Here is a 19464-nt window from a genome sequence, read left to right as displayed (position 1 = left end):
TACCACGGGGAGGCAGGTGGCTGGGGTCGCCGTCACTGCGGAGGGGCTCGTGCAAACTTGGCTCCAGCAGCATCCCGCACCCACACGGCTTCTGTGTGAGCCTCTCCAGCATCTACTTCCCCAGAGCCACGCAGTGTTTGCAGCAGGTGCACGGCCTTCGGTTATCTGCAAGTGTATAAAAAACAACGTGATGAGGCTGTGACAACAACACTCCCCCCCCTCTTTTTAATCATCTGAGCCCAGAAGCTCTCGAGAGCTCCCAGTTAAAAAAAAAAAAAAAAAAAAAAAAAGCAATATTGCCTTAAAGAGCACAGCGGATGATTTCAGAAAAAGAGGATTGAAACCACAAATGGAGGTTTTACAGAGTGTTTATTTTTCCAATACCACAAGGGACATACATGAGCAGGCCCCCCCTGGAGGGCTCTGCAAACCAGACCGGTTCAATCTGTACACTACAGTGGCCCCAGAGGAGACAGAGCCAGAGAAGCCCAGCTCTGCTCCCGATCTTTGGTAAGCAGGTTTCACACCTCCGCTCCGACCTCACTAACACTGCGTTTCAGCTCATCCCAGGGTGCGCGTGTGCACGCAGGAGTTGGTTCTCTCTCTCCTTCCACAACATGAGACTGTCAGATGCACTAAAGATAAACCATTTGAGACTAAACTCGTTGCATCCCTCAGGCTTGCATCTCAGTTTAAAAAAAAAAAAAAAAAAAAAAAAAAGTGCACGGTGAAGGGAGGTAGGATAGAGCTAGAAAAGATACAAGCAGAAAAAAATGAAAATAACAAATAACCCCCCCACAATTCTTGCTACTGTGTGCTTGAAGAACAGCCGACTTTTGCCCCCGTTGAAGCAATTCACTTTTGGTAATTACTCCGAGGAGGAAGAGAGGCGAGTTTCTGCTCTCTGCCAGCCGACGGCTGCACGAGGCCGTTCAGCTTTTTGCAGTGCAGCCCCAGCCAAGCGCTGGGAGATGCGGTTACAGCGACAGCTGGCAGCTAGCTCGGAGTGACCAGGAAAGCACACTGAGCTCAGCAAAGCCCCTCGGGTCATCCTCGAGTTTCTACATCACAGTCTACCTGCACAACACAGCACGGAGCCCTGGGCAGAGGAGGAGGCTGTCAGAACCGAGAGTCACCTTTGCATGTCGAGCCTCACGCTAGGTAAGACAGAATACAGTGGCTCTGACTACAGATGCAGATTAATAACTAACACCACTTTAATGCAATACTGCTGTAGAGCCCGAAAATCCAAGGAAAAAAAAGAACCCTTTATGTTCTATGTACATTACATCCATTTACAGAGTTGGCCAGTACTGTGTACAACATATAAATACATGATCAAACAGATGCATAGAGGATACTTACAGGAGCCAAATAATTCACTTTATACATCCAAGAATGAAAATATTTTTTTAAAAAAAGGAAAAAAAAAATACTGCTTTAAATGTTAGATGATCGTCACACAGATGCACAGCTAGACACTTGCAAGTGGTCAGATGCTGTCACGTTAAGGTCCTCATTGCAGAGCTACAATACAGAGATCGCTGGCCACCTAAACGAGCTTCTAGGAACCTTTGACTTTCCCCACTAACTTGCAGCAACAGCCAGCCAAAAGAGGCAGTCCCAGCAGCTGGTCCAATAGTTCAGCCAGGCACGCAGTCCCATGCAGACCAGCAGAAGGCATTCGGTTGGCACGTGCCACCTATTTGCTTCTTGCATCCTCTCAGTTGGCTCCATCCAGTACCCGGTCAGCTGCACGCGGCTCCACCTGCAGAGTGCTTCGCTGGTCCCTCCGTCCACCTGCAGCATCCAGAGCCCGTGCAGAACCATCACCTGCAGAGCAGCTTTCTGCTCGCACTTACTGCACAGTGGTGCTGCCCACACAAACCGAGAATGGAGATGGCAGAAGGGGAGAGTGGAAGACTGTAGGGGCTAACCTAGCGCAGCCCTGAAATAGAAAACACCCTGTTCCAGTTCCTTTGGATGTAAAGATTTCCTCTACAGAGGGTCCACGGATTGCCACAGCAAACTGCCTCCCGGCCAGGTGTTAGCCTCAGCATGTGTACCAGAGCACAATCAGTATTTCCACGAGAGCGTTAAGCAGAAGGATGGCTCCAGTGGGGCGCAGCCCACAGACAGTGGAGTAGTTGTGAGCAAGGAAGGGTTTTGCGCTGTAGATTTCAGTGGGAAGGCAAGTCAACTTTCCTCACCAAAACAAAGTGTAACAGCATTTCTACTATAAACAGAATAGCATTTTGTGTACAGGTTTTAGGATCAGTCATTATCAAAATACACACACTGAATATACAATTTGTCCCATGGCCATAATTTATTATCTCACCACAAGGCACAATACACAAAGCTTAGAGGGTCCTATACAGTCGTCATGACAAAATGCCCCACAGCCTTTACACATAATCATGGCTTTAAGGCTGCACGAACACTTGAACGATATTTCTTCAACACTGCTGCTATCAGCAAACATCTGCACAGAAAGGGATGTATTATGGTTTGCAGCAAAGTTCGCTTTGTGGGTTAGCTGCATCATGCTTCCAGCAAGACTTCTGGGAAAAGCTGGAGTGTTAGATGAATAATTAAAGCTGGTGGAATTAAGCTGCAGCTTAGAAAGCTTCCCATAAAATGCCTGTTTGATATTGAACTGAGAAGGTATGGAAGAAGGCTCCAAAGGGTGATTGTGTCTTTTCCCTGGTTCCCTTGAAAACTTAAGAAATGGCAGGTCCATAACCAGCGGAACACTTTGCAAGTGCTCAGTCAGCTCCAGAGGGCTTTGTGCTGCTTCCTTCTGCTTCTCTCCGCTGTTCTTGGTTGGGCTGTCACATGCCAGCGCGTTCTCATTTCTTATTTCTCCCATGGTGTTCACGTGCTGCTTTGAAGTCCATTCTTCCCTTACACCTGGCATTCCTTCTCCAGACGCACAGCTCTTGGTCAGAGGAATCTGTTTGCTGGGGGCCAAGGTCCCCATGTCTGAAACTTGATCTGAAGCCCTCGAGTGATGTAGTCTGACACTGGCGTTGCAAGGAAAACCAGAACCAAAGAGCTTTTTTCCTTTAATGTAATTTTTACTGGCCGGTGTACTCCCTGTCTGATTTGGACCAAGAGAATTCACATTTGGAGATAAAAACGGAGGCTCTGGAGACGGGTTCAACTTCTCAGGACTTTTATTTGTGATAACATTTGTTAGTGGGTTGCGCTGCGGCACCCGATGGATCTTGGACACTTCCTTTTGCTCTTCAAAGCTACAGGAAGAAAACGTTCTTTCCTGAGGGCTCATCTCTTCATGCTTCTGAGAGGCACTTGCCACGTTTACTAGTTGGTCTTGGCAGCTTAAAGCTGAGTCAATTTTGGAATGTTTTTCTGGAATAGACTGATTCTCCATATCCTCTGCTCTAGGCACCGCTGCCCCTGGTCCCCGCTTCTTTTCCTGGGGGTCTACAGATCTCACTGAGTGGAAGTCATCACTCCTGCTTAGGGCGCTTGTCTTCATTTGTACATCTGGAGAAGATTCTTTGCCAAAATAGCAACTGCTACCTCTCTCCACTTGCACGGAGAGGCTTTCTGACTGCTTGTCTGCAGGCGGTTGTGTAACTTCCAGCTTGACACTGGCTTGAGATCCTGGGATGACTTCTTCCAGTGGACGGTTCCCCTTAAGCAGCTGCATCACCAAAGGGTTGTTGGTTTCAACAGAGGATACAGGCCGAGCAGAACCTGACAGCCTCTCGGATTTTGGGGGCAATGGTGCATGCGGCCCCCATCTCTGAGGTGGAGGTGCAGTGCTCGTCTCTGTGACCGAAGGGAAGTCCACAACATAGGCCAGACTATCTGCTTCCACAGGTAACTTCGATCTAACTCTATCACGTCTCTCAGTGTTGCTCTGACAGGAGTCTTTCCTCGCTACCTCCTTGCAGTTGACACTTCTGAAACATATATCCATCTCTACGTTCTCATCAGCTACGTCAGCTTCAAAATCCGAAGCAGTATCTGTTGTCTCACTGTGTGTACTCCGTACTTCGTCTCCATTCAGCTTGAACTCTTGAGTCGCTCTCAGTGGCTGACACACATCTTCCGATTCTGTTCTGGGGCACCTCTCTCTAGGCTGCACAAGTTTTTCAGAGGTATCTATCCTATTCTGAGAAATGAAGTCCTCACATAAAGAGGATTTCACCAGAGACTCTGTATTCTGTTCCTCATTACTTGTTTTGCCATCTCTCTCTTTCTCTGCCTGCAGATGTGTGAACTGATACCGTGCAGGCATTACTTTCTCCACTCCGGCAGTCACTGTTCTGGAGTTATCGCTATCGTTTCTCACACACTGTTCCACAAATGTTTCAGAACCATTGCATCTAAATCTAGATATCACTTCTGGCTCATGGCATTCTTTACCACCTGATGACAACTCTGGCAGAAGAGCAGGACAACTGGAGGAATTTTCCTTAACATCAGAAGGATAATCCAACTGTACTGGGGGAGAGCCACCACCTTTGAGTTCTGACGGAATCCCATCTCCTGTAGGGCTGATCACAGCTCCCTGTACCTGAGAACAAGACAGACCGTTTACTGGAGGAACCAGGCATTTCAGCTTTATACTTTGCCTCTCCTCTGATGCAACACAAGCTGGGGTTTCAGTCCTTGCATCACAGGGGAGCTGTTCAGGGCTCTCCTCCCGCCTCTCCAAAGTTGCACTGTCAGACGATGACCCAGCCACAGCATCACAGAACTGCCTTCTAGGTGAGCCATCCACGGGCTGAGCTTCCCCTGAGCTAGTGCCTGCAGCGCGCTCCGGAACGCCGCTTCCCTCACGCTTTGAAGAAAAGGAGTCTTGTGTTGAAGAGGCAAAGGAATCCGCGTTAGCTGCCTGAGCAGCCATCTCAGAGTCAGCCTTTTCTCCATTTAGACGGAGAGACGGCAGTAATTGTGTTCGTTGTAGATCTGACGAACGCTTTCCATGAGTTCTCTTTGATCTCCTGTGCTCTGTGTGGCTGTTGGATTCTCCTCCGCCACCTCCTTCGTCAGTGCTTCTCCCTCCGCCTGGGCCACCCCCACCTCCGATGGCAGCTGTAGCAGCTTCTCGCTGGGCTCGGGCCTGCAGAGCACGGGCTTTAATGTCTGCGAGTGTTCGGGCCCCGCTCCTGCCCCGGCTGGAGGGCTCCGTGTTGGGGATGATCCTGGGGCATATTTGGTAAGCTGGCTGACCTTTAACCACCCAGGGTGGTTTAATACGTGAAAGTTGAATCTGAAAGAAAGAGAAAAGCACTTAGTGCTAAGGCTCGACTATTTTCAGACAGTGAAATGCATTTTATTAACATCTGTTCATCGTAAGTCTTGCTATGAGAATTCGGTATAAAGAGTTAAAATTCCAACTTAAAAACAAACTTTGGCAGAGAAGTAGCATGGCTCCCGTAACCTCTGCTTATGCGCTCTGTCACGCGATACGTAAAGCTCACTTAGCATTAACACTGCTTTACCAGAGCCAGCAGATGAATATGAAACGGGTGGTTTGCTTTCAGAGCTTTAGAAATCAAAATGGTCTCCTTTGCATCAGGATGACTACTCTGAAGCTAGCAAGATGGATGCCTCTAGTTAAAACAGCAAAAGTCAGAAGGAATACTTTTCTGCCCCCAAAGGAAAGGAATTGGGAAACTGCACGTGATAAAGAACATGAGTTGAAGGTCTCTTCTGCAACAAGTCAGATAGTTTCGGGAAAAGTGATTTCTGTATCCGCAAAAATGCAAACTAACAGTCAAGGTTACCCTGCGCTCTTGTGCAAAGACCTTGGAATGATTTTCCATTCTTTGCCCTTCTAAACAAGATAGCGACCTGTGGTAATCCGAGGTACTTAGCCAGCTCTGCCAATGAAACCCTGCCACTACTTCTGCTATGATGACAACACTTGACATTTCAATAATGTTTTGATGCTAATAAGCATGATAGCCCTGGGATACCAAGCAACTATAATTCTCTTTCCTACCCGGATGGGTGGGACTTTTGGCTCCTCTTTAGTAGGCTGTGGCTTTTCTGGGTGAACACTTTCAATTGTGTTACGAAAGGACTGACGATCTTCAAGCCGGGGCTTCTTTTCGGGGAAGGATGCAGAGGCAGCCTCCTCAAAGCATTTCCTCTTCTGGTCCTTTGACTCCCGAGCTGAGTTCTCCTGGGGCAAACTAGGAATTCTGCTTGCAGCTGCCGATGATGGATCTTCTGATTTACTGTGCGACTTGGAAGTTTCTGGAGAGAGATGCAGTTCTGAACTCTCTGGGTTCAGTACTGCTGTAGAAGTGCTTGTTGGATCATCTTTCTTCAGGTCCATCTCAGGTTTGGTCTCTTTACGAAGAGAGGAATCTGGTCCCACAGAAGCAGTCTCTTTGGAGGCCTCCTTTTGCTCAGATTCACGTAATTTGTACAGGCTCCTCCTGGCTCTGCATCGCAGGTCGGCCCGGGAGCGTTTCTTGAAGTGCCCGTCTCTCTGCCGTGTAGAAGGACCGCGTGGCAATCTTGCTTCTCCTTTAACAGACAGTCCTGTCCTGTTCTCAGCATCTTCTTGCACCAAATTCTGCTCCTGGGATTCTTCTTGGGTCAAGCCCAACCTATAAGGCAAACATAAAAACTAGTTAGAAGCTAAAGCCCATCCTAATTTAAGCATTTCATCTATTATTTATAGCTGTACTGTCACCACTATACATAGTAACGTACACATTACAAAGCAGAGACTCATCAAAACCTCATTAAGTCAGTCTGCAATGAGATAACCTGTACATCTGCTATCCCACACTACTGTCACAGGGAACGATGAAAATCAGAAAATGTAAAGATCTGTGATGGAAAACAAATAGTATTCACTTGTCTCAAAAACAAAATAAATAGGCTATAAAACTGCTCTGACCAAGCCAATTCCACTTAAGGATTCCCCTGAAGCAACAGTCTGAATGATTCACTCCACAACTATATTTCTACAAGGAGTTCATGGTGCATCTTCTCAGGTAACCACAAGCAGAAACACTCTGCTGCCTTCATAAGCATAGATAAAACAGGACAGAGGAGGCAAAATTTATTACCTTTGTCCATAGTAGTCCTCAAAGAACTTCTCCTTCCATTGTTCCACTCTCTTCTCCTTTTCCATCTCCTGCCGAATTCGGACTTGCATTTCATGTGTGAATTCACCTACACGAAAGCAAGATACTGAAATTCAGTTCCAAACAAAATAAATTTTGCAAATGTAACCTTTTTTTTTTTGTTTTAATAGTATAGTACAGCAGCTCGCTCTCTCTGAAGGACAGATCTTCTGTTATCATGCTGCTCTCCACCCTACTACGGATCTACAAGCCGCCTGCAACTACTTAAGGACAGTCACACAGCCTCAAGCAAATCTGAAAACAAAACAGAACAAATTCTGTTTTACCAGATGTAGGTCACCATTTAACAGAAGATAAGTCTAATGTCACTTTACACCTCCACCATTCCATTCTGAAGGTCCCATGGCATCTAAGGAAAACACATCTTTGATTTTAACAAAAAAAAAAAAAAAGAGATAAAAACTGGGGGCAATACAGCCAGATATACAGCCAATCTGGACTAAATTTCCATTTGCTAACTGTAAGAGGAAAAACAAAGAAAGCCCACAAAATGATTTCCCATTCTCCAACCACAGAAACAAGCAAACCTACTCACCATCAGCTAGTCTTTCTCTCCAGCTTTGAGCAGCATGGGTGAAAAATTCGTTATTCAGAGCACTGCCACTGAGACGCATCAGCCCATCAGCCCCAACCTAAGAGGACAAAAAACAGGTCAAAGAGAAAACATTTGCTTCAGATGTTCCGCAAGCAAGAGGCTACATGGCGAGTGGAAAACACCCAAGTGCTGCACCTCCATACCTGTCTGTCAACTTCTGGAAGGAGGTAAAGAAGCTGCTGCTGGAAGTGCGACGGGAGCGCGTTAAACGTTCTGGAGTTTATCAGAGCTCGCAGGTTTGTATTGACAAGAATGGAACCTGGTGTTTCGAAGTCAATATCCTCACCCCTGTTTCGTTTCATTTGCCCTGTAGTTTAAGGACAGGCAAATAAGATAAACATTATTGCACAAAAATGTTTCAGCATTATGGGCAAAAACCCCACATCATGAACTACTGCAGCAAAACCAGTAAAGACTGTAGTATTCAAGTGTGAAGAATGGCTCTCTCAGCCATGCTAATTAATAGCAAGCACGCATGTGGGATTTTGATGAGGTCATATTTTTGTCATATTCAGGTACAGTTCTTTTCAGACTTGATAAACTTTTCAACAACTGGCTCGCTATGATTCAGAGAGGAAGATCCAGATGAAGAGCCTTAAGAATGTCATATGCCCTCCAAAGGAAGAGAACCCTGATGCTCTTTTGTCAGAAATACACAGATTTCAACATTGCCTGCTTTTATGGATTATTTTCTCCTAACTTTAATCAGGAGCACTTACCAGCTGTGGGCTTTCGGATACCTCTCAGTAGCTGTGGCGGATCCCTGTTTATTTCTGTTCTACTGCGCAAGGTGGTGTTGCACAGGGCCAAAGAGCTGCTGCTACTGCTGGATGTGCTACTGCTCTCCCCATCAGCATGCCTTCCTGTGAAGCCTAAAAGCAAAACAATCTCACAAAAACATGCAAAGAACAGCAGAAGCCCAACTTGCAGAGTGGTTTTAGCATACCAAAATTACCTGCTAAGAACAACAGTTTCACTACTACAAGGTTTTGTCCAGTTACCAGCTATTTTGATGGAGATAAACACATACTCAACAGCACAACTCAGTCACATGCATTCTCAGCAAGTGTTAAAGAAGCCCTCAGTCAAACTTACAATTAGGGACTACTGATTAAGAGCTAACTACAGAGCCATTGCAAAAATCACCAAAACAAAAGCAATGCTCACCAGATGCAGACTCCATGTGTGCCCCATTTACTTTCAGTGGTGTTAAAACAACACGTGGCAGCATTACACCGGTCTTTTTCTTTTGTTTGGTTGTCTGTGGTCCAGAAAGAAAACAGGAACAAAACAAAGACAGACATTACAGAAAGACAGGTTAATCTTCCATGTACCATATTTACCAAATAAAGAACCACCCAGCTCCTAGGTAAATCCTAGGTAAATCTTCACGTGTCAGTCATTAATTACATGTACAAATAGTGGAGTATTCAAAATTACCTCCTTGTATATGATCCCTCCATGTCATAGAAGCTCCTCGCCTAAGGAGACATGCCCGTAACTCTCCCCGAGGCACCTGTGCACACCTAGTCCCTGTCATGCTAATCCCAACAGAATGCAGCAATGAAAGCTTCCCTTCAGAGGCTTTGTGTTCCCATTAGTTCCACATTTTCCTACCTGTGAGGCTGTTCTGCTGCTCTCCCTGGCAGTAGAGGATGCCTTGCTCTGAGATTCAGTGGAACAGGAAGCATTAGAGGAGGTTTCATCAAGAGACACTGAAATAGATGGGCACTCGGTCAGACACAGAAGTAGATGCTTATAACTTACAATTAACGTTATCAGACACTTACCATCGTTATCACCACTCACAGTGCTTGCTTCATTGGACTCACAGCTTTCTGCATCTGCTGTATCCTCCAGTTCATCCCCTTCTGGCACAGACAGATTTCGAGACCACTGAAGAGCATCCTTCTAAAGGGGCAAACAAAGCTCAGGTGACTACAGTCCTTCCTACAACTACCACTTGAGCCAATGGGAACAGATGGTTTAGTGGATGCAGCTTTTAGTTTAGATTTTTTATCTTCCCTATTTTAATCCCTTTGATGCAGTAAGATATTTTTAAGCATGTTTAGGCTCCTAATGGAAAGAAGTCATCCTAACTATCAGCACGCTTCACAGACACTTCCTAGATGAATAACTCAAATATATCCAAAACATGTAAGGTTAACATATCACGCTTTTCTGCAAGAAACAAGCAAGCACTTTCCAATGAAGAGAAACATCTCATTCTTACTACTAAAAGACCAGGTATCACCAGAATTATAAACTACTAAGATAGCAAGCTTAGTAGATGCATTTACTACTTGTATAATCAAAGCCATTTCAATTCCATCTGTTTGCAGTAAAGTATGACAAATTAACAAAATTTTCTGACAGCAGGAAAAAAGGATGCAAACAAAATAGCCAAAATACCAGTGCCTATTAAGCTGATATTTATCAGGGAATCCAACAGTACAAAACAATGCAGAAGAAAAGCCTGAGACCAGAAATATTTTCAACATTTATGATTACTGGGACAATAGACTAAAAAAACATTTCAGAGGGACCTTGAGATGTGAGGAAGATGGTGATGCTAACTGTACACAGGATGCAGTGAAACACCATCCACCCAGAGAAAATGAAAATACATTTTCCAATTGAGATTTTACTCGGAGCTACAAGTTCTCAGACCAATGTAATTTATTGGCTGGCCTTGTGGCTGTCGGAAAAGGAGTGAAACAGGACCATTCTGATAATCAGCCACCTGAGTTGAACTCCAAATACTGGAAGAAGAATTTATCTTACTTGAGCAATTCAAGAAATAATAAGGGGTTTAAAATGAATATATCACCTATGGCTGAATATAGCCGAAAGGTACAAACTAAAGTGAAATAATGAATTCCAGACACACTTTCAGAGGATGATCTCACATGCAGCACATTCAGCTCATATGATGCTCAGTAACAGTTTAGCACGCAGCTATGCATTACAAGCAGAGCTTGCACCTTGGCCTTCAACTGAGAGTAGAAACTCAACATTTACCTTGAGTGTGAACAGGCTGATCCGTCCAGGCAGTTTGTAAAAGAGGCCATCACCTCCCCTTGAATTGGAATGGAGCATGGCATTGAGGCAGGCCAGGGGAGAAGTGCCACTGAAAAAGAGGAAGGCAGGAAAGGGACTCAGACTATAACTAAAAAAAAACAACAAAATAACAGAAAACACCAGAAACTGGGGCTGATCAAGAAAACGGCCTGAAAGATCTCTTTAAATTAGCATCATCTATCTGACTTAGGAGAATAAAGATGATACTTATTAACCTTATGGGATAGGCTCTTCAGTCAGAATAGTATTACTGTTTTCCTGTTTGACCTGTAATTAGCCTCAACACATCACAGTAAAACAATCCGCAGAAAACAGGAAACGCGCTGATTTTGAAGTTACTCCTGGTCATTATTTTAGCCCTTTCTAACTTGTATTATTCCTTTTTTGCTTCAAATTTTCAGGACTGGTTTGAATTTATTAAAAACCAGATTTCCTCAGCAGTAGAAAAACACAAAGTCAGCAAAAATTATACACATTTCTGAAACGTCTCTCCCAATAGACAGGACTGCACTGGCAGGGTTAGATAGAAAAGGTCTGATGAACTGATTTGTCACGTCCTCTGTACCAGCCTGGTTTTGCCATTTGTGATTAAAGCAGCCTACGCTCACACTGATGGAACTTCTGGGCATGTGAATCTCATGTTTTCCAATAAGTCACACATGTGCATGCAGAAAGTTACCTGGAAAAGACATTAAAGCAATATTGATTTCAAAATTATTAAAAGTGAAACTGAAAATTGGACTGAGACAAAACATTTCAAAGAAAATCATTCTCAAATTGAAAACTGCACTTAGAACAATTTCTGTTTCCACCCTCAATGCATTTGGTTGTTGGGTGTTTATTCACAAGCCTCAACAACAGAGGAAATTACCCTCGATCATTTTTAGATACTATGAAAAAAAATTTCCAGCCTTCTGGCCTGTTAGTGCTTTCCCTTCTGTATTTAACGGAACACCCAGCAACCCAACCAGACACAGAACATGTTTTCTTAGAATGGCAAAAAAAAAACCCAAATCCCCAAAACAACAACAACCAAAAAAAAACAAACCATACTTTTTCCCCCAAAGAGGAAAAAAACACAAATAGTTAAAACTTTCCCAGGAGGCAGAATCCAGCTCTGGTGTTGGATGCCAACGTCCCAGCTCGTGCACAGGGCACGTAGGACAACCAGGGGCCAGGACCCTTCCGACGGGCTGGCGTTACTCCAGACCAGGACAACACTGCCTTAAATTGATTCAAAGGGAAAACCACATCTTGAGTCGCCAAGCCATTTCCTTCAGGAAATGGAGTTTCAGGAAGGCCTTTTATTCAAGGACCAGGAAAGCCTGCCGCATATTTAGCTAGACAGGATCACTGCCTGCATTCTTTGAACAATTATGCGGTGAAGAAAACAGTCTTTGCTTAAAGCAGAGAATTAATAACGGGAAGAAAACAGACATCCCAAAGGAAAACCACCAGCCTCTAAACAAATGATGCAGCTCGGTGGGGTTTAGCATGATGCATGCTGCGAAGTTGGGTCCTTAGCTACCTGCTGTGCCAGGTCACTTGTCAAAAACAGGGAGAACATCACAATAACTAATGTCTGAGAAAATGGATCTGCTGTTACCTGTAGCACAGGAGAGCCTGTGCACACAGGGCTTCAGCTAGCTACCTGCTTGAACAACAGGGCTGATCTGAGAAAGGTGCAGGCTATTGATTAAAACAAAGATATATGATAGTTTTCATTAAAAACCTGCCTCAGGGCTGTGATACCACCACCCGCATCCAAACCACAGAAGATCTACTCAGGATCCCAAGCCACAAGCTTCCAGCAGCTCCAGTACCGATGCAGCAGCACGGTGGCACAGCACCTCACCAAACAATGGTAACTCCCACGCACAACACCTCCACGTGCATCAAAGTTTTTCACTATTCAAACCACCACAGCTGTTTCCTGACTTTGCATACAAACACGGAGCAGAAACAAGATAACGCTTGGAGTTGCTGGGTCCCAGAAGAAATCAGTTTACTTTCTGTAGCTGGTTGAGCACAGGTTCAAAAAATGCAAACCCAATGGTGGGAAACAGTCTGCAGAATCAAGGCGAGGAGGTAAACATGACTAGAAGAAGTCTGCACATCTGCAGAAGTCAGTCAATAGGCTGTGGATGGAAAAGACTGCTTTTTCTGCCACTGGTCCTCAGTGGCAGAACTCATGCAGAACCTCAAATCCTCATCCTTTCTTTTTTTCTTTTTGGTGTGGGGCCACACAGCACTAACTGAGGCACTTGGACTGTCACGGCTACTTATTTCCTTTGATGTGCCAGACAATCTTTATTTTCTACTGGCTCACAGAAACGGAGGTCCACAGGAACTTAACCAAAGAAAATAATCTCCCACTCCTGTAGCTTCCTAAGTTCCATATCATTTTTTTTCCAGATTGAGAAGGACATATCTTCTGCACAAATGTCAAGAGCCACAACAGTGTAAGCAGCACTACCACAGTGCTCAAAAATCTGAGCAGAAGCCAGTACAGTAATATAAAACAAAGGAGACTTTTCTGAGTCTCCTACTATATAATGTCTGCTCTGGAAATGAAGCATCGAAGGAGACAGAACTTAAACTTACTAAACTAGAGCCACCATAGTAGAACATACCAGGAGCTACTTATGAGAGTAACACATGAGTGGCAAATACAATACAGGAATCAGAGCTGCAACAGGCATTTATTTCACAATAGGTGGATGAAGGGGGCTCTGTATGTTATCAAAAAATCCAAGAAAAGCTTCCAGTTATTGTCAAAGAAAAAAAAAAAGTATATAAATGTCTGTAATGTAATCTGAAATTACCATGCTGGCAGAGAAAGAAGGAAGAAAAGCGGGCTAGAGATGAGGCAGGATCACACGTAACAAGCCAAGGCTTTGTATGAGGCCTCCTCACCCTCCATGCACACACAGTTTTAAATGAGATCCCCAATACTAACCTCATTTCCTTTAGTCCTTCAGCCTCTATGACCTGCAGAATCTGTTTTGGGGTCATGGGAGCATCCGAGTAGTTTTCCAGCACCTGAGGAGACAGAAACACCGGGTGTCATCACAGAACTTGCTACTGTATTCACAGAACTGCTCCATAGGCTGGGGTTCAGAGACAAAGAAAGTTCTAAGTGGCACAGCATTACCTACAAAAGACATGCTAAAAATTTCAGGCTACCTGAAGATGATGGTAAGCATTACAACAGGCTCACCTTCACTTGGTCCCTAATCAGCTGAAATATGAACACGAAGAAGAAAAAAGCAGCAGAATTCGGCTTTGACCCCGTAACAAGAAAGCCAGCTGGTGCTTTACCAGACTTCAACCTGCATCAGACCACGTTGCTACCACATCCAGCCTTCGACACCGTACAGTGCTTAGAGACCCTCAGTGATGTAAAAGTCCTCCCTGCCACATACCTTCCCACCTCTCAGCAGAGAATCCAGTATTTTCCTGGTAATAACAATATCACTGCCCAACTACGTAATTCCGAAGCTACCTTCCATGGGTTACTGCATTCATGTCAGCTTTGCTCCATCTCCAGAGTCAGAATTCTTGTCAGAGAAGGACAGAACTCAGAAAGGGACTACGATAACAGCAAAGGATATGGGAAAAATTATGGGTAGACACTAAAAAGATTTGGACTGCTTGCCTTTGAAAGCAAACGAGTAAAGTCAGGTATTAAAAAGGCAATAAAATAAATAACATCTCATCCTTTCATATATCATAGGAAGAGCAGAATTGCCACTTACACATGAAGGATTAAAGAGGCTATTCATTACTTTTAAAGCCTGTGGAACTTACTGCTCCAAAGAACCTAGAAATAAGAATTTCAATGACACAAAAAGAGGACCGGACTTTTCTGTGATAAGAAGATTATCCACAAAATCAGGAAACAATGACCAAAAGAAAGCTGCAGTAGATGTAAACCACCACGTTTCTTTGGAAGCAGATAACCCCACAACTGCCTGACACTCTCTGCCTCCTGTCAAAGCAGACAGGGCTGTTCCCTGAATGCAAGGCACTGGAACAGCAGACCCCTGGGTGTGCTCGAGCATCAGGACTGCACCACAGGTGTGTGACGTGGCCCGAAACAGCCAAGAAAAGTGGCCACGGGTATTCAGCCTGGAACTTTCTGACCATAATCACGATCTAAATTCCCCAAGTGTAATGGCTACGGTGATGCACAATCCTGATTTTGTTTGTCACCAGGCTTTAGAGGGCTCCACAACACCACACTGGCTTTCAGTTTGACTTGAGTGAGAAGCAGCAGAGGAACCCAAATGCCCCAGTTCTATCAGCAGCATCTAGAACTGAGTCACTGCAGCAACGTGTCAAGGCACAGGGACTGCTGCCTGCCCTGCAGGGCTGTGTGAATGGGACACTCCCAAACAATGCCATGCAGGGGACCACTTGAGTCTCCATCCTATCTCCCAACCTCTGCAGATAAGGCGAAAACAACCTCACGTTACTGTAGAGCTCAGCCACAGGTTTTGATTAAGGAATTTCTTAAATGACATCCGCCCTATATGCATTTTTCAGATGCTTGAAGATCACACGAATAGGTGATGCTAACCTGGGAGGGGAGAACTACAAACCCTGAGATAACACACGGTGAAAACACAAAGTGATGAGCTACACTCAAAGAGTAAACAATTTTAATTCCCTGTCAATACGGCTCCATCACACTTTTTCCTTCACTAATCAGAAAACCTCTGCAGGTTACCATTCCTCTGAGCCTCCCTCGGAATCTGTCACTGCCCATCGCTCCGAGGGGACAGGCTGACAAGGGGAAGCACATCGCTGCAGGGGCAGATGCAAGATCCACAAAAGGGAAGATGCCTGTTCTGAAAAAAACAAGGAAATTTTTCACAGCTTACAAAACCTCTCTCAAGTGTCAGACACAGCGCAGCCTAAAACTGAGCATGAATGAGCATTTACATAAAGATAAAAGAATCTGCGCTCAGGGGAACAATTTCCAATCAACAGCTATATTAAGTGTACAGACTACTTAACGCAAGCGCTGGGAGAAGATCCTGCCTCGTTAGCCAGCAGAGCCCAGCCTCCAGCAGCCATACCCCAACCCGACCCTGCCCGTGCCGCGTTAATCCTGCAGCACAAGCGACACCGTAACCAACCCACGAGGATTTTCCCCTCCAGGATTTGTAGTACCGAGAGCCAGGGGTTCCTGTGCTGGAGCCTGACATCGCTCCCCCCACGAAATCACCCGTGTTGGAGGTGTTTGGCACTGACAGCACTTGTCCAACAGTTCTGTGACTCTGGGTGTTCGAACGGATCTTTGAAGGCTTATTTTATGGGATGCGCATGATGTTAGCTCTGTAGGAGCAGCAACACTAAAAAGCACTTTTGCCTGTGATTCTCGGAAACACTGAGAGGAATGCAGAATCCAATAGCGTGCGTCAGAAAGGAAAATTAAAAGCATTTTGACAGGGAGCATGTGTAAGCCTAGTGTTAAATAAAGATCTATTTTTAGTGGATTTACAATCAGTCCTGCAAGCTGGAAGTGCAGCTACGCAACTGCAGGTCTCTCTAAGTAGATAATCTAGGAGGAGATGGTTCTATTTCTGGTTCTTCAATGGCTCTAAGATGCTGCTGAGGCTTAGCCATCTCACGCACCTACTGTGATGTGCCCGAGGCTCTAGCCAGAAGAGCAGTAGGTGAGAAGAGCAGTGTTTGTGAAGAGATCCCTTCCCCATCGCTCCACGAGGGCGGGGAGGTACGTCAGGAAACGGCTTCTTAGAAACCCAGCAGCATGTGGTGTTCTGGGCAGCCCATAGATAGGGATCTTTCATCCCTCAGAGCTCAGGACATTTGAATGAGAGGGGATTTGGTACCAGATCACCCGGCGCTGCTCCGGCCACGAGGTCGCTACCCACAGAGCCTCCCAGGGGCGCAGGGTGCGGCCCCGCAGCGCCGGCTTCCCGCACCCAGGCTCTGCAGAGGTTCACTTGCACCCTTTTCCAGTTTTTCAAGTGACGTCACGTGGGTCAGAAACATTATCATTTTCACACAAAAGATTATGCAAGTTGCTGGAAGACGGATGCCTGTCTGATTAGGTTTCTTCCTGGCAAGCAGTGAGAACACACTCGGATACCCAAACCAGTCTCACACAGGAGAGGCACCAAGACCCTATTGTAGGACACGCTCGGTGGACTCACCCATGCCGTCCCCTCCTGATGTCTGTGCTCTCCAACCCGTAACCTTACCAGCTTAAAACATCAGAACAACACTGCCCAACAGACCAACCAAGCCAGCAGAACACCCCCAAGCCCAATAAATCCCTTCCTCCATAGCGAGCAGGCCCGCATCCTCACAGAGCAGAGGCTGAGCATCACTATGGAGCTAACGGCAGCAGGGATGGGATCACTGCTCGATCCATGCACCAGCACCTGGGATCTGCAGAGATCCCCCTCAGGGTGCCCCGAGGACAGTGGCTGCTGCCCAGGGACCAAGGCAGCGAGCTGTGGTGCTCAGTGCACACCAGCAGAACAAGAGGAACTCACTCGTTCATTCACCTTTGCTACCTGCGAGGTGTCCAGGCTGGGTTTGTCGCGTTCCCTTGCTCACAAATTGGGGTCGGGATGGATTCAGCTTAAAGGCTCCACGGGGAGAAGCTGCGGTGGGCAGCAAGGAGCCGCCCCACCGCTGCGGGCACCGCTTGGGAAGTTGGAGGGCTCCACAAACATCCCCAGAGCACCGATACAAACCCCAGGGCTCAGCCCAGCTCCCGGCACGGCCAGCCCCACACTCTCCCCGTGCTGGGACCCCGCTGCCCCTCGGTACCGGGAGCAGCCCCCTCGGTGGTGGCAGCACCCCCGGGGCTCCCCGCAGGCCTCTCCCGGGGGGTCTGCGGGTCCCCCACCGAGCCCCAGCGGGCTGGGGGGAGGCCACCAGCGGCCGGCTCCCACCGTGGGGCGGCTGCGAGCCCCTCGGGCACCCCCCGGGCACCCCCCCGAGCCCGAGGCCCACCCCAGGAGCCCCCCACCGAGCGCCGCGGCCTGGAGCCGGCCCCAGGCCCGGGACACCCCCGGTGTTAGGGAACCCCCCCAACCCCCCCCCAAGCCCCTCAGCCCCCCCCAGCCCCCCCTCAGCCCCGGGCCATCCCGGTGGGCCTAGGGGGGCCTGGAGGCGGCCCCGGGCCCGGGACACCCCCGGTGTTGGCGAACCCCCCCCAACCCCCACAGCCCCCCCCAACCCCCCTCAGCCCCCCTCAGCCCCGGGCCGTCCCGGTAGGCCCGGGGGGGGCCTGGAGGCGCTCCCCCGCCCCCCCCCCTCCTCCTCCTCCTCCCCCTCCTCCTCCCGTTTTCCCGGCCCTGCTCCCCCCCCCCCCCTCACCAGGCGGGCGGCCTCGGCCCACGTGCGCTCCTTCTTCCTCCGCTGCTTCATCTCCTTCATCCTCCTCCTCCTCCTCCTCCCTCCCGCGCGGCGCGGACCGTTAGGCGCGGGCGGGCGGCGGCGGCAGCAACGGGCGGGCGGCGGCGGCGGGGGCGGGGCGGGGCCGAGGTGAGGCGGCCTGGGGGGGGGGGGGGGGGTTGGGGGCGGGGGCCGGGCCGGGCGGGGCGGCGGGGGCGGCTCCGGGCGCTACGGGAGGAGGCGGCGGCGGCGGCGGCGGCTCGGGCCCGGCATAACAACGGGGTCAAAGGGCTCGGAGCTGAGGGGAGGGGGGGGTGAGGTGAGGGGGGAGGAGGCGGGGCCGAGGCGACGGTGGCCGCGCAGGGACACGGGAGGGGCCCCCCGCGCGCCGCCAGGCTGGGAGGGGAGGGGCCGCGCGCGGAGGGGCTGGGAGCCGTTTGAAGGAAAACAAAGCGCGGGGGGTGCTGGGAGTTGTAGTCCGCGCCACACCGCCCATAGTGGTGCAGTGCCGCGCGGCGAACTACAACTCCCAGAGGGCGCCGCGCGCGCGGTGCGTGTTATGGCGGGCCGAGGGCCTCGCCTGGTGGCTGAGGGGTGCTGAGGGCCCGGCCTCGCCTCAGGCCGCGGAACGGGACCGGCACCGGGCACGGCCCCCCCCGAGGGCACCGCCGCGGCTCGGGGGCGTTTGGCTCAGCGCCTGGCGGCCCCGCAGCTCGCCCCGAGGCTTCTGTAAAGCACGAAGTCCCCGCGCCCGGCCGCCCCCCTCACAGTTTAACGGGGGTAACGGGCGCGCTGTGGTGCCCCGGAGCTCTGTGTGTGGTGGCCTGGCGCTGCTGGACCGAAAAAGTGGTAGAAATAAATACAAAACGTTAAAGTATGGGCAGGGTTCAGCCACCCGAGGGGCAGCCGGGCTCAGTGTGGCTCTGAGGAGCTCCAAGTGCTCTGGGAGCTCTCTGGGAGCTGTGTGACACCGCCGTGCCTGTGAGGAGAACCTCGGGTTCAAAAAGAAAGAGGAATTTAAGAGGTAGTAAGCGCCTGGAGCACTCAGAGTTAAACCCACGGTGAGCAGCCAGGACCAGGGCTCTCCCTTCAGTTCCATTTCAGCCTCCGAGTATGGCTTTTGCAGGTTGAGTTTTCCAATTTGTGTTTCAACAGAACAGAAACAACCCAAAACCTGGTGCATGTTAAACACTGCGGGTAGAAGAGAGGTAGAAGAGTAAATCCGGCTGTACAGGTGCCTCTCTGGAACTTGGCAAGCAC

The 19464-nt window shown here is 48.4% G+C and overlaps 1 protein-coding gene across 2 annotated transcripts; it reads right to left on the bottom strand.

Moving 5' to 3' along the window:
* Nucleotides 1–350: 350 nt before the first annotated feature.
* ASXL1 (ASXL transcriptional regulator 1) lies at nucleotides 351–18371 on the bottom strand. Of its 2 annotated transcripts, XM_027472728.3 has the most exons (12): nucleotides 18187–18371; nucleotides 13784–13866; nucleotides 10765–10873; nucleotides 9534–9654; nucleotides 9361–9458; nucleotides 8911–9004; nucleotides 8463–8615; nucleotides 7887–8050; nucleotides 7684–7780; nucleotides 7071–7176; nucleotides 5987–6602; nucleotides 351–5251 (listed from the first exon to the last, which is right to left on the bottom strand). In XM_027472728.3, exons 1-12 carry the CDS (start codon nucleotides 18244–18246, stop codon nucleotides 2333–2335), a joined length of 4620 nt encoding a protein of 1539 aa, XP_027328529.3. In that variant the 5' UTR covers nucleotides 18247–18371; the 3' UTR covers nucleotides 351–2332. The 2 variants fall into 2 exon arrangements, with proteins under 2 accessions (XP_027328529.3, XP_071882599.1); XM_072026498.1 differs by having other exon boundaries at nucleotides 9361–9654.
* Nucleotides 18372–19464: the final 1093 nt, after the last annotated feature.

Source organism: Anas platyrhynchos, chromosome 21 (genome assembly GCF_047663525.1).
Source record: "Anas platyrhynchos isolate ZD024472 breed Pekin duck chromosome 21, IASCAAS_PekinDuck_T2T, whole genome shotgun sequence".
NCBI classification, from domain to species: Eukaryota; Metazoa; Chordata; class Aves; order Anseriformes; family Anatidae; genus Anas; species Anas platyrhynchos.
Note: the sequence above shows the minus strand (reverse complement) of the source record. Positions and strands in the feature narration are given on the sequence as shown.